At 43.7% G+C, this 15,546-nt stretch overlaps 2 protein-coding genes across 4 annotated transcripts in view; one reads left to right on the plus strand and one right to left on the minus strand.

Annotated features, from left to right (window-relative positions):
- The window catches only part of rps7 (ribosomal protein S7), a 439,982-nt gene that overhangs the window by 143,945 nt on the left and 280,491 nt on the right, over positions 1-15,546 (plus strand). The window lies entirely within an intron of this gene.
- eipr1 (EARP complex and GARP complex interacting protein 1) overlaps positions 1-15,546 on the minus strand; it is an 85,021-nt gene that overhangs the window by 5,356 nt on the left and 64,119 nt on the right. For all 3 annotated transcript variants that reach the window (XM_070884939.1, XM_070884938.1, XM_070884940.1), the window contains 2 exons: positions 7,755-7,922; positions 4,535-4,702 (listed from right to left, as the gene is read on the minus strand). In XM_070884939.1, the coding sequence (XP_070741040.1) occupies positions 4,535-4,702; positions 7,755-7,922 (336 nt within the window). The remainder of the gene's footprint in view (positions 1-4,534; positions 4,703-7,754; positions 7,923-15,546) is intronic.

Consider the following 15,546-nt stretch of genomic DNA (forward strand, 5'->3'; position numbering starts at 1 on the left):
CCGGAAGTGCAGCTGAACTACGAACCGCGTGGAACTCATTGCTGCTGAAGTCTGGAGCTGGAGCTGCTTCTAGGGCTTTTGGGTTATTGCCAGGACCTTTGCCTGAAATATCGCGTGATTATCGACACAAACATTCTCGCGGCCTTCTGAAAGAGAGAGGAAATCGGAGGTGGCAAAGAGACTGTGGGGACACACTTTGGGGGGGGGGGGGGGGGGGAGGAGAGAGAGAGAGAGACTGGGTGGGGGGGGGGAGGGGAGAGAGAGACTGGGGGGGAAGGGAGAGAGAGAGAGCGAGAGAGACTGGGAGGGGGGAGAGAGAGAGCGAGAAAGACTGGGGTTAGAGAGAAATGGACTGGGGGGGGGGGGGAGTAGAGAGAGCGAGCGACTGGGGAGGGGCAGAGAGAGAGAGACGTGGTAGAGAAGAGAGAGAGACTGGGGAGGGGAGAGAGAGAGAGACTGGTGGAGGGGAGAGAGAGAGACTGGGGGAGGGGAGAGAGGGGGAGGGGAGAGAGAGAGAGAGAGACACGGGGGGGTGTGGAGGGGAGAGAAGAGAGAGAGAGAGACACGCGGGGGGAGGGTAGAGAAGAGAGAGAGAGACAAGAGGGGGGGGGGAAAGAGAGAGATACACGGGGGGGGGGGCGGAAGAGAGAGACTGGGGGGTGGAAGAGAGATAGAGAGACTGGGAGGGGGGGGGAAAGAGAGGAAACAGGGGAGATGGGATCGGAGGGGAGAGAGAGGAACTCGGAGAGGTCAGGAACATGGGGAGGGGGGGTAAAGAGCATGGAGAGCACAGAGATAGGGGAAGAACGTGATCCAGGTCTGAAAGGTTTGCTCCGGGGGGGAGGAGGGGGGGGGAGTTGTGAACGTGACCCAGATGGTAACATGGATCATGTTCAACCAACCCCACCCGCATCTCATTCTCCCTCTCCACTCCCTACACCTGGTCAGGAACTTGGGCATGGACGATGGTCAGGAAGTCGGTGTGAGAGGGAGAATGTCAGAAACTTGTGGCGGGGGAGAGGAGAAGGTCAGCAACTAGGGCTGGGGCGGTGGGATTTGAAGGTCAGGCACGTGGGATTGAGGGCACAAACTTGTTTGAGGGATAGAAGGTCTTAACCCATGAGAGTGAACCCTGTCAGTTCCAAGTGAGCTCTGCTCTGTCTGGAGCTGGCGGTCAGAATGACTCGAATTACACTTTGCAAAGTCACTGATTATGTAGGCAGGGTGGTTCTAATTACACATTCCAGAGAAACTGCTGGGTGTGTCTTATCCTCCAACGGCACCAATCAGCAATCAGGACCCAATCAGAGCTTTAGGTGTTACAAATAAACGTGTCCTATATTGAATAAGCATACTCATTCAGATAAACCCATTTCACTGCATCCTTTCAGCTAACTATTCATATATATATGGCACAGCATGGATACAAAATCAGACTCTTAATTGTATCTACATGACTGTGGCCAATCACATACTGAAAATATGTGCATGCATAGGTAAAGTGTGGATCCACCTCTGTGCATTCTTATATTGCACAGTTTTAGCAAAGGTATACATTGCCTTGCTTCCCATTGCTGACATATATTGCTGTATGGCAGAGTGCAATCCTGAAATATCCCATCACCATCAAGAGTAGAAGAACAGTCATTTTGGCAGATAATGATCAAGCAGGCTAGGGGCATGTTACAGGTTTTGTATAATGGAGGGAATCTCCTGGTTTTGGAATGCATGTGTAAAACTTTTAACCTCTTTTTCGTTCTCCCTCTCTCCTTCTCCCACCCGGCTCCCATTAAGTGTCCTGTAAAAAGATATTCATTCATTTCTACTTTTATAGCAAAATATCTATTTGTCCTACTTCTTTGCCGACAAATCAAATTTGCAGTACTGGTTTCTTTCTCTTCCTGTTTAAGGCACTATTGATCAATGGCACTTTTTGAAGACAGTAAGACCCAGCACTCTCAGTAACTCTTAACTGTCTCTGTCTGCCTCACAACATTTTATTGGTAAGATCTTCATTTGATAATAAAGAATTGGAACTAACTAACTAGTTGGATTTTTCCCTTTTAAGGCTGAAAGAAAATAAATGTTCTTTTTACAAAGGAAAAAGCAGTGATTATACAACTGTAATATCATCTACAAACATTTCTTTAGTGGTTCAGAAACAAAATCAAGCCAGATTCAGTCAAAAGACACATTAAAAATGAAGGAATTCTTATCCTATCAAGTCAATGAATATTTCATTTTTGGCTCAGAGTCAGAAGGACAAAGGTTCAAGTCCCACTCCTGAGACAGAGCGCATAATCTTAGTTGACACTTCAGTGCCGTACTGCCGGAGTGCTCCAAGCTTTCAGATGAGACATTTAACCAAGTCTGCCTGCTCAGGTGAATGTAAAAAATCCCATGGTGCTATTCGAAGAAGAGCAGGAGAGTTGACGCAGTGTGCTGGCCAACATTTATCCCTCAACCAGCATCAATAAAACAGATTATCTAGTCATTCATTTCATTGCTGTTTCTGAGACCACGCATGCCTACATCACAATAGTGTGTGCACTTGAAATGTATTTCATTGGCTTTGGGACATTCCACAGACATGAAAGATGCTATTTAAATGAATTACTTTCTTTCTGCTTAGTGTTTAGCTGCACTTTATAATTCTCTTTAATGTTCTAAATTATCTTTTAAAATATTACTTTCAAATTATGATACAAAAAGCAGCTTTGAATAATTAGAAAAGAATACCAATACTGGAAATATTTATTAATAACAAGCAAAAATGAGTGACCAGTTTTATGTTTGTTTTAAATTCAGACACTGTTCAACGAACATATTGACGAATTGCTGACAAAGAGTTACATTTGAAAATGGTATTACCATCTTTCTTTAAAAAAATCAAGTATACTATTATATAGACAATGTCCTGGTAAGTGAAAATATTACTCTGTTAAATGATAAACGGCATAATAAAATTTTAGTTGAAACGGTCACCTTTAAAGATATATAGCTGTAACCATAGGTGTCATCCTCAATGATCAGCAATAATTGAACTATTTACTCTGACCAAAGGAAGCCATTTACAACAATGCTAAAGATTAATTTCTCAATTATGCATGTATTTAATAGTCATCCTCAACTCCAAGGGACTGCCTATGATGATGATTTAATTGTAATTAAATGTACATAGGTTTAATCATTCAAGTATTGGTTCAAAAAACCTCAATCACGAAGTACAATTCTTCATTTCCGACTGAAAATGGCACCTGTTATCCTGCAACCTTATGAAAACCAATGATCATCTAATATACTATAGACACTGGTGACCCATTAAAAGCAGTATTTATTCTAGAGCTGGATCCAAATGAATAACTGTTTATAATGTTTGCTGTGCCTGCTGTGTACATATATTCAGTAGGACCTATGTGTTTTCTGTTCATACTATGGGCATGAAGGCACATTAAATGGAAGCAGTGTGGATAATCCTTGATACTGAAGCATCTTGTCCAGGTGTTATTGTGCTAGCAAATGCCATGGATAAACTAATTTGTCTAGTGGTAGCAAGTCTTTGCCACAAAATATTTGTAGATTTGTGATATGGACTTACATCCATTTGGGTTGAGGCTATCTCAACTCATCTCATATTCCTCTTACAGAAACAGATAGAAGAAGCCAGGTTGCAGTCCAATGCAAGTCCTAGAGATGAGAGGACAGTGTTCTGTGCAATGAACAATTTCCGGTTATCCTATCTAAATATCTAAAGCGGATGCGAGTTAATTGTTGCAATACAGCATCAGACTTCTATTTGTCTCATTTTTTGTTAACTCAACATTTTTGTTAATGAAGTTATTTATTCAAAGGTGTAACAGTCAGTAAATTTTAGGTGTTTGCTTAATAGGAGTAATTTATGCTGCTCCGCTCCTGCCATGAAGCTTCATGACCACAATAGTGGAGATAGGTCTACTGGACTGTCACCCCAATCTTCTGACTTGAACTTGTCACTAACTAGGCTCCGCTTTGCGGGTAGAGCTACACTTTCCATTTTCCCCAAACTCTGATAGGAACATATTATAATTCAAGCACAAAAGTTTGCATGTCAATTAAATGTAATAATAAATTCCTCCTAGTTTCTATATTAAAGTAACAGACTTGGTAACAATATCTCCACAGGAGTCTGCACAAATACTCAAGAGATCAGGATTTGGTGAACTCTGAACTTCTCAAACTGAGCCTTAGATAAATGAAGTAGGATACTGCAGCTTTAAAACCAGCGTTAATGCACAGATTCTTCGTTATAGATCTATTATTATTTATTCCTGGGATCTAGACAACATTGGCAAGGCAGTATGTTGCCCATTCTTGGTTGCCCTGGGGGTATTAACATTGTGTGAGACTGGGGAAGGGGGAAGGTTTCCTCGGGTTTCCAGTCCCGTACCATGGCCACTAAGTTTCATTACACATATGTTAACACTGCTACAGAACTTCTGATATTGTTAATTGTTGCTGTGTTTGTAAAATTATAAGAGTGTGACTGGTTACGTACTTTTCTTCATGGTGGTTGTCCTCCTGGTCGCTTAAATCATCATCATCCACTAGGTGGCCAAAGGGCTCTGATGAAATAGACACCATGTTGGAAAGAATGACTCTGCTGTCACTGCTGGCAGTCAACACCAGCTGATCGTGTGAATGATTGTATCGGACACCCCATATCCTGCGTACAAAAAGAATAAAATATTTGGACCCCACAAATATGATTTGTAGTAAATACTACCACTGAGTACTTTGATAAACAAAAGGGAATGATGGATCCAGTACTTCCGGATACTGTTAATTTGATTACACAACAAATTCATTATTTCAAATAAGATTAGTTACTGTGGCTGGTTTGGCTAGCGCCTTAAGACATCAGCCCAAGGCTCGCTCCAAATTGGACCTCGGGCCTCAGTACCATCAGACCGGCGGAGCTATGGTACAATTGGGCAGCTCGCCAGATGGGCACTTGGAAAATCAGCTGGCTCAGGCTTTGAGCTAGCTCGCACTTAAGTTCGGGAAGCAAACAGGAGAGGATGGGCAAGTCAAGCTGGAAGCAGCCCGCAGTATTGTTGTGGAGCCACAAGGAGCACACCTGCTCAAACTGATGGAATAGATGGCAGGTGAAGTAGAGATGACTGAAGCGATGTCAATGGTGGGAGAGATAATGAGATCAGACTAGATGTAGACTTGTGTAAAGACTTGCAGCATGGTGAATCTGTTGTGGAAATGTAGTGAGGAACAGCTTATAGCAAAGGGAAGATATCTCTGTAAAGTGGGAGCTTTTAATTTACATTTGAAGCTGTCAACTTAACAGCTGATTCAACGGCCATTGAACTTCTGCCTCAGCTTGACAGACGTGGTTCATGACCAGCGTGGACCCCATGGGCGAGCCGTCAATTGCAAAAGGTAAGCTGAAAATCATTCTTAAGTGACTCTAAACAAGCCACTAATTACCTGAATTGGGTCGCCCCACCACTGGGCATCGGATCTGCTCAGCACTGACAGACCAGACATTGGGAAAGCGCATTCCGATGGGTTCACAGTGGGGTCCCAACCCCGTGTAAAAAAAAAACACTTGCCCACCCAACACTCCATCGATCAAACCTGCTGACCCCCGCAAAATTTCAGCATTCCTTCCCAAACTCCTTTCTACCCTTTTCCTTCAAAAGATACTTTATTTGCTTTAAAGCTTCAACCTTTTGTTAAAAAAAAACTCAAATTAGAATGAAGAAAGAAAGTCCTTGTCTGCCTTTCTCTCTTTGTTTCTTTGTCTCCCTGTTTCATATGTGTTAGAAATAATAATTTCCGTCTCATAGCTGTATGTGATTAACATGCATCTTTCAAACTCTCAACAAATCGCAGGGTAAGAGAATTACTTGGCTTCAAAATGTAACTGATTTTTTTTGAATATTGTAACACGACATGAAGAAAGACACGTACCATCTCTGACTCAGAAAGAAAGAAAAAAGTAAGGAAGGTAGGTTCAACCAATGGGGTTGGTTACTGATTTTATCCCAACTGCAGCCAAAGCCATATACAATTAGTTACCAGGAGGCAATTATCTAACTTTTTCCTCGCTTCTTCAAGGATAATACTAATAACACCTCCAGTGCACCACCAGGCTGTGCGATCAGGCTTCAACAACACTTGTTTTTCCTAAAATAAATATTATTTCTTTATATTGTAAAATACACTGTTTGTGACTTGGAACTTAAATCAGGTACAGAAAACTTAAGTAAGTCGATGTAATATTTCACCTGTCTAAACCTTGTATGCACTAAGTGCTTGATGTACTTTAATGCATATCCAAAGTCAAAAATTATGTTGAATAGCCTCCTAAAAAGTTCTCAGTTTTTCTTATGTAAGACTGACATTAAATTTCCAAGCTACATCAAATGAAATGTACGGGGTGATTCTGCAATCCAGTGCACACAGTAGGGAGCGGTGCTCGCAGTGATCGCATCTCGAGAATTAATGGATGGAAAATAATGAGCTGCATCCCTGTGATTCTCTCCCTTCAAATGTGACTCTTTGCTGGGAGCGTCAGATCATGGAGTCACCCTGTAGTGCATATTGCGACATGCATACAATATTTTATTCGTTTTATTTAACCCATAATGTTGTACTAATAAATGTGAAAGTCAGAGTGTTCACAAATGTAGTTTTTATTGCTGTAATCATGCCTGAGAACTGGCTTATGAGTGGCATGCATACAATATTTTATTTGTTTTATTTAACCCATAATGTTTTACTAATAAATGTGAAAGTCAGAGTGTTCACAAATGTAGTTTTTATTGCTGTAATCATACCTGAGAACAGGCCTATGAGTGACAGGGGACACTAGTCGAGTCTGACCATGTCCTCATCTAATGCGTAAAAACAGATATGCATACATATATACACATTCCATCAGGAGTTACTACATAGCAATCATGAGCAGAACTCTAGGCTCATTGTTATTCCTCATTTATGCACAGATGCGGAGTTCATTGTAGTATTCGATCACTACCTTGCCTGTTATCAGTAAATTCAGCATGCACTAGAGATCAAATCTGGAAAGTTCCTAGGCTGTATAGCTCAGTAGGTCAGGAACAGGTCCATTTTAGCCACTGAGACATTAAGGGAGCTTATGTTTTTTTGTAAGTGGAAAATGTAACTTTTTAGTCAGATATGAGTATTTTTATATTATCATGTATTTGGACTCAAATTGCCAAGAGTCAAAGAACTAATGGTGACCAAGTTTAGAAGCTACTCAGAATTTTCGAACAAACAGTGACAGACTTAAGACTTGTATTGTCATTCAGATCAGAATCCTAGCAAACCCATCAAAATAAATTTTAACCGATAACAAAGTCTAAAAGCTATAGCATGAATGCTGGGCTCCCAACCATGTGACCAATGTTCCCATTAAAGACTGCGCAGTGGTCTGGAGATCCCGCACAGGCCATTCACAGGCTTTTACATGCGAGAATCCGTGCATGCCCGGAAATGTGAATGGGCAGTGCAGTCAAAGGGATCGTGCACGAAAAAAAATTAGAGGGAACATTGCATGTGTCGCTAATGGGAAAATGGCATCTGTTTCTGGGAAGGAAGAAAAAAATTGGCTCTTCAATCATTTAAACATAGCCCTTAGTAGGTGGCCAAGAAGCAGTATTGATGCTATACATCAAGAAATTGCTGAATTGAATTACCCTGTTATCTTGACCAAGAGAAATAAGGGAACCACTTACCAGTGGGAATGTTCTTCCAAAGCTTTGACAGGCTCATGAACATTTCTGGTGTCCCAAAACTTTACTTTACAGTCATCGCCACAGCTCGCTAAGTAGTACTGCTTGTTGGGATTGAAGTCAAGGTCTCGTACCAACTGGCCATGGGCATTCTCTATACAGTAGACTTGACTATGTGAAAACAAAGTGTGTAAAATAGTTCACTTCTGATGCAGCAATTCGTCATGCTTAGTAGCATTTTCCATGTTTTCACTATCTACAAAAAGGATAAATAATATCCTAAACAGTAACCCTTTAAACAATAAGGAAGCAATTTTCAAAACACTAGGATATCTCATGACCACTTAAAATCTGCTGTACAAATGTTCTTAAACGCAGCATCTGCAAATGGATAAACACAAAAAGACCAGGACATTTCTCAAATCTAGATAAGGGATGAAGGTATGCTGTGCGAAATGGAATTTTCCAAGAACCGTATCACGATCATGTTTAAGAGAAACCTAGTTAAGGGAATCCCCTGGTAAGGAATTGGTTTATAATCAAATGCACTTAACTATGTAGTCAGGATTCTGCTCAGAAACACCCTGGATGTACGAGATTCTGGCCAGCTGTGTGGAGAACTTTGCTTGCCAAGATACATTTTTCCATCTACCTTATTGTTCTGAAGGCAGTGACCCATACTTGGGTAAGGTTCTCCAAGTACCAGCTTCCTCCGAGTCTGGATAGTGAATGCTGGCAGGCTATTCAACTGTGGGTGCAGGGAGTGCTGCAGTCAAACACCATCATCCACACGCAGTTTGGAGCAGGGGTCATCGCAATTGGGAATGAGAATTCTGATTGTCCCTAGTTTATTGTAGTGCCCTATGCTGGCTATGGTACTATTAAAAACCATTTGAGAACAAAGCCTATCCTAGTCCTTATAAATACAATCGGAAATTATAATCAGTACGAAACACATAGAATGATTTCAGAGCAGTTCAATTTTAAGTTTGCAACATCTTAAGTTAAAGTGATGCAAAAAAAGGACTGTTAGTTCATAAACCATAGATTAAAATAGGTAAAATTAAAAAAAACAATTTTATCGTTAACTTATTTACATCACATTTACTGTTCTTCAATCACCAGCTTCTATAATTAATCAAATTTTAATATTTAACGTAGCTACATCCATAACTGCACATAACTGAACACCATTGGTGCCTTCAATCATGCTTAATTCTAAATTGGAGTGGTGCAATATAACATGTAAATTGACCATAATGCTGAGAAAGGGAGTGATCATTTTTCTTGTTTGTTTCTTCTGTCGAAAATTGGTCCATTTTGTAATATTGACAATGCGTCAGGACAGTACTGTGCGGCCGAACTTGGTGGACTCACCGCCTGCTGCCACCGAGTTTTCTGGGCGGTCTCCCCTCCGAGCGACTTTGGTGGAGGCCTCCCACCGGCGGGGAGAGAAGACCGCTGGGGACCACATGCTGACGCGCAACGCACGCAAGTATCCTCCCGCCCGCCGAGCTGCCAGTTTGGTCCAGGCGGGAGTCCGCTGCAGCAGGGGAAAGGACTGCCGCATGGAGGCAGGTCTAACCTCAACGGTGAGTAAGAAGACCTGCAAAAAAGGTTAGTCAACTTATTTTCTTTATTTTTTTCCCCCAGTGATTCAGGTGGATGGGGTCCCCTGAAGATTTTCCAGTGTTTTTTTTTATTTTTTGGAAATTTAATATTGTGGCACTACATAGTTTCACGATTTGGTTAACATCAATTTTCTCATTGGAAAGTAATTATTACAATGATAAATAAGAATAACGATTCTGAACCTGCGACATTGAAAACTGTTTCCTGCTATACCACAGCAAAGACCCAGGTGGAAGATTGAAAACATGACGACTGTCGTTTTATAAACCTCTTCAGTAATAATGCAAAATGTGCCGACGTCTGTTGTGTTCAGTTTTGGTCTCCTATTCTGAGGAAGGACGTTCTTGCTATTGAGGGAGTGCAGCAAAGGTTCACCAGGCTGATTCCCGGAATGGCTGGACTGACATATGAGGAGAGACTGGATCGACTGGGCTTGTATACACTGGAGTTTAGAAGGATGAGAGGGGATCTCATAGGAACATATAAAATTCTGACGGGACTGGACAGGTTAGATGCATGAAGAATGTTCCCGATGCTGGGGAAGTCCAGAACCAGGGTCACAGTCTAAGGATAAGGGGTAAGCCATTTAGGACTGAGATGAGGAGAAACTTCTTCACTTAGAGAGTTGTTAACCTGTGGAATTCCCGACCGCAGAGAGTTGTTGATGCCAGTTCATTGGATATATTCAAGAGGAAGTTAGATATAGCGCTTACGGCTAAAGGGATCAAGGGGTATGGAGAGAAAGCAGGAAAGGGGTACTGAAGGAATGGTGGAAAAAAACCGCGGTATTCTCGAGCTCCTTGGAGCTCGATGTCTGCTTGGCGCGGCGCACAGGGGGCAGAGCCTACCACTCGCGCCGATTTTGTAAGTAGGAGGGGGCGGGTACAATTGAAATGAGGCTTCTTGGTGCCGGCAACTCTGCGCGTGCGCGTTGGAGCGTTCGCGCACGCGCAGTCTGAAGTAACATTGGCACTCGGCCATTTTTAAAAGTGCTGCAGAAAAAGTGAAGATTTGTTTCTTGGACCCCTGCAAAGGCTTGTATTTTAATTTTCTTGATATTTCTGTGTGTGAGAGAGTGCTTTTAGCAGCACTGCTAAATAAATCACCTGCTGAAATCAGTGAGTTCAGCTTTTCACTGCTAAACTTGCAGTACCTGTGCCTGCAAATTAAGGACTGTGTGTTTGGAGAAATAAAAGTGCGAATTCAACTTTGCAATGGATCAACGTCCACCAAGAACAAAGAATTTCTTGCATGAGGAAGTGGAGATATTAGTCAACGTAATTGAGCAGAGATGGCAGGAGCTAGATACCAGCAACAGAGGTCGCATAAAAGTGCCACCAAAAGAAATGAAGAAATGCTGGAACCAAGTTGCAGAAGATTACTGCGCAATGGTGCATACCAGGAGATCTGGAAGTCAGTGTAAAAAGAAATGGCACGACCTTGGTCAAGTAGTTAGTGTAAGTAATATTTCCCATTTTTAATTTAATCGTAATTGTAACCTGGCTATCTGTATGTCCCACCTTGCAGACTGACACACTGTAAAAAGTTATATTTTACTCTTTGCAGAAGAAATTGGCCCATAAAAGGGAAGCAACTTGAACAGGAGGAGGCGTGCCCAATCTGCATCCACTGACACCCTTGGAACAAAAGGTAGCTGCTATGATGAGTCGGACATGGAGTAAAGCAATCGGTACAGCACAAGCTGGGCCTGCACGCGAGGAAGAGGGTAAGTCCTGAAAATGCATCATGGCCCTTTAAATCAACCTGCTGCCTGGCCTGATTTGTGTGAGAGTACTCATGCCACCCACCCGGCCCCCTCCCTTGCTGTTAAGCATTTGACTGTTCTGATGTATTTTGCAGAACATGATAATGATGATGATGATGACGATGCTGCTGCTGCCAATCCTGAGGATCCTGAGGGTACAGAACAAGAACCAGTACAACCAGCTGCAGATGATCCAGACTGGATGATAGCAGCGATGATTGAAATGTCTGCAGGGGAGAGCTTCCAATTTAATGTTTATGAGCCCCCATCAAGGGGCATCAGAGTTTCAACCCCTAGCATAGGTCTTGGTTCCACCTTCCATGGTTTCGCTTCCGATGTTGCGGGTCCCAGTGGTGCTGCTGGTATAATGCAGCATTCTACAGTCAGTGCACTACTGTCCCAGCCTGCGCCTCCCTCTTGCATAGGTTCTGGTTCCACCTACTATGGTTTTGATTCCGACGCTTCGGGTCCCAGTGTTGCTGCTGATATCATGGAGCAGTTTACACCCATTCGTCCAACATCCCAGCCCACGGCTCGCACTTGAGTGCTGTCGTCTGGAACACCGAGCGTCCTACCGTTCCAGCCAGAGCCTCTCCCTCTAGTTCTGCCGTCTGCAACACAGAGCATCCCACCATTCCAGCCCGAGCCTCTCCCTCCAGTTCAGCCGTCTGGAACACAGAGCGTCCCACAGTCCCAGCCTGCGCCTCCCTGTTTAGTGGTGCCGCTTGCAACACCGAGCATCCCACCGTCCGTGCCCGCACCTCCCAGTGTAGTGGTGCCACAAGGCAGACCCAGGCAGAGGAGAAGGAGATTGGAGACACGCTCTCCTGAGATGCAGCGTGCAACAGATGCGGCTCAGGTTGTGGCATTGGGTATGGAGACCAATGAGTTTACCCGATCACTCATCGGTGGCGTCAATGTAATAGGTGAAGAGTTGACGGTCCTGACGGGAGAAATAGCAGTAATGACACGGGAACTTAGGGAGGGAATGTCCGAGGGAGTGCAACCGACGGCTCAGGCCGTCAGGGAGGGCAAACAAATTACGGCACAGGCCATCAGGGAGGGCATGCAAGTGTCGGCACAGGCCGTCAGGGAGGGCCTGGTTGAGGTAGCTGCTGCAATAAGGGCACACAGCCCAGCCAATGAAATGACACCCCCATGAGGAAGTGAACATTCACTGAGATATGGATGAGACATGGTTGCAGCCCTTCTTTGCTGCATTTGTTCTTGTTCTTGATGTAGCTGTAGTAGCGTTTTTCAAATTGAAATTGTTTTGTAAGTTTTGTAACTTTACAACTTATAAGGGATCTTATGGTTTTTAAATGATCTTATAGTGTAAATGCTCTCACATTTTTTTGTATCTTATTTAATTTTGCATCTAAAAAGTGATCCTGAAGTTTAAGTGTTCTTCAGAGTGTAAGATTTTTCACAATGAAACTGTTTTGTAAGTATTGTAACTTTACAACATACAAGTGATCTCAGGGTTTTCAAGTGATCTTATCGTGTCAATGCTCTCACATTCTGTAAATTATTTAATTTTGCATCTAAAAAGTGATCTTGAAGTGTAAGTGATCTTAGAGTGTAAAATTTTTCACATAGAAAGTGTTTTGTAACTTTACAAGTTTTTAAGTGATCTTCAAGAATCATATTAAAAAGTAAAGTTTGATACAACAAATATTTTATTAGAGTGACGTTAACTTTTCAATAAAATATTTTTTCATTAAAACTGTTTCATGTTCCATTAACACAACACAACGCAGGACCAACTGCAAAGAATAAACATGTCCATATGCAAAAGTGGTCGCAGAGCCCTCAGGCATCAGTAGTTGAAGCGTTCACGGATGAGCTGCTGGCGCAAGTCTCGAGCAATCGTTAAAGGGGCACGATGGACGGCCCTCCTCCGACCTCGTGCTCCGGCATCAGGCACTTGCATGCTTTCCTGATTGTCGTTATCATCCACATCCTGGTCTTCCGTAATACTATCATCATGCACTGGACCCTCACGTCGATCTTTGGGTTCCACTACCAGCTCCTGCTGCCTCATGATGGCTAAGTTATGAAGCATGCAGCACACAACAGTGAAGTGACCAACAATCTGAGGAGAGTATTGCAACTGTCCTCCGGAATGGTCTAGGCATCGGAATCGCTGTTTCAATATGCCAATGGTCCTCTCAATGATGCCGCGCGTCGCAATGTGCGCCATGTTGTATTGACGGTCAGCTTCTGTCCGTGTCACGCGTATGGGCGTCATGAGCCAGGTGGTCAGGCCGTACCCTTTGTCTCCCAGTAGCCAGCTCTGCTGTTCTGGCTGCTGCTCAAACATGTCAGATAGAACGCTGTCGTGTAGGATGAACGCATCGTGGGTGCTGCCAGGGTATCTCGCATCGACTGACATGATGCGCTGCTTGTCGTCACACACGAGCTGCACATTGATAGAGTGGAAACCTTTCCTATTTCGGTACTGCTCAGATTCCTCCACGGGTGCTCGCAAGGCTATGTGGGTACAATCAATGCAGCCCTGTACCTTTGCAATCCTGAAGAAGCCCACAGCCCTCTCATGGATCGCTTGTGCGGTCATTAGGAAATTGATGAAGTCATTCCTTCGCGCATAAAGTGCAGCCGTGACCTGGCAAACGCAGGCATGTATTGCACGTTGAGAGATGGCACACACATCTCCAGTTGTAGCCTGAAACGATCCCGAGGCATAGAAAGAAAGTGCAGCTATTACCTTTACTTCAACAGACAAGGCAGTTGTCCTTCTGCTTCTGGGCTGCAAATCTGCTCTCAGCATATCACAGATCTCAGTGACAACTTCTCTGCGAAAACGCAGCCTTTTCACACAATCAGCCTCGCTCATGTCCAGGTACGAGCGCCTGGTTCGATATTGTCGACGTGGGTAAGGTCTCCTTCCCATCAACCTACGGGCTACGACGTTCCTGGTGCGGTGAGCTCTAATCAATTCTCTCCTATGCAGTGAATTGATGGCAAACCATTGCATAATACGTGGTGTTGACAATGCAGCACCCATTCTGCAAATTTAAATATAAAACTGTCGATGTGGCTGCCTCTCCCTGTCCAAATGGCCTCAGTCCCCCTCACAGCTCGAAGGCTGCTGCTGTATCTTCGGCTCCCGGCCAGCCACTGACGCCACCCCTAAAGCGTGGCCGAATGGCCTCAAGAACCTTAATGAGCTGCGTGTGTCCTGTGTTGATTCTTCGGCTCCCGGCCAGTCACTGATACCGCTGCAATCCCGTGGCTGAATGGCCTCAAGTCCGTCCGGGTGCTGCATCTTCGCGGGGAATGAAGGCCTGCCTCAAGCACCGCAGCTCAGCTCGAAGGCTGCTTGCTGCCTGCCGCTGCCGTCGAGACACTGACGCCAAACCCCTGCCTCAAGCACTGCAGCTCAGCTCGAAGGCTGCTTGCTGCCACTGCCGTCGAGACACTGACGCCACACCGCTGCCTGAAAGGCCTGCCTGAAGCACTTTCACACAGGTAGGAACATGGTTTATTTAATCTTTTCTTTGCTTATAAATTTTTATTCAGGTTGGATTTATTTGTATAATATTTGTATAAGTATAACTAAGGATTGATTGTAGAATTTAATGACTTCCCTTCCCTCCCCTCCCCCCCCCCCCCCCCCACCTCGCTCCCTACGCCTAATTTGTAACCTCAGCCTGATTTTTTAAAGTGTAGACAAGGTTTTTTCAAGCGTACAAAATCTTCACTTACTCCATTCTAAGTTGGTTTGGAGTACATTTTCACTGTGGAAACTTTGAAATCAGGCGTCAGTGGTCGGACACGCCCCCTTTTGAAAAGAAAATTCTGTTCCAAAGTGAAACTGTTCTACCTGACTAGAACTGCAGAAAACTAAATGTGGAGAATTCCGATTTCTAAGATACTCTGTTCTACACCAGTTGCTCCTAAAAATCAGGAGCAAATCATGTGGAAACTTGGGGCCTATGAGCGGGCTTGACAAGGTGGATGCAGAGAGGATATTTCCACTGATAGGGGAGACTAGAACTAGAGGGCATAATCTTATAATAAGGGGCCGCTCATTTAAAACTGAGATGAGGAGAAATTTCTTTTCTCAGAGGGTTGTAAATCTGTAGAATTCGCTGCTTCAGAGAGCTGTGGAAACTGGGACATTGAATAAATTTAAGACAGAAATAGACAGTTTCTTAAATGATAAAGAAATAAGGGGTTATGGGGAGCGGGCAGGGAAGTGGACCTGATTCCATGATCGCATCAGCCATGATCGTATTAAATAGCTTACTCCTGCTCCTATTTCTTATGTTCTAGATTTCTGTCCCCTTCAAACACTAGCCATTCAAGGCTACTGCACAAAGTTTACAAAGGAGAAGAACTGAATGAGTTTTTGACCTGCAACTAGATTTTTTA

The sequence above is a fragment of the Pristiophorus japonicus genome, chromosome 7, assembly GCF_044704955.1.
Source record: "Pristiophorus japonicus isolate sPriJap1 chromosome 7, sPriJap1.hap1, whole genome shotgun sequence".
Lineage (NCBI taxonomy): Eukaryota > Metazoa > Chordata > Chondrichthyes > Pristiophoridae > Pristiophorus > Pristiophorus japonicus.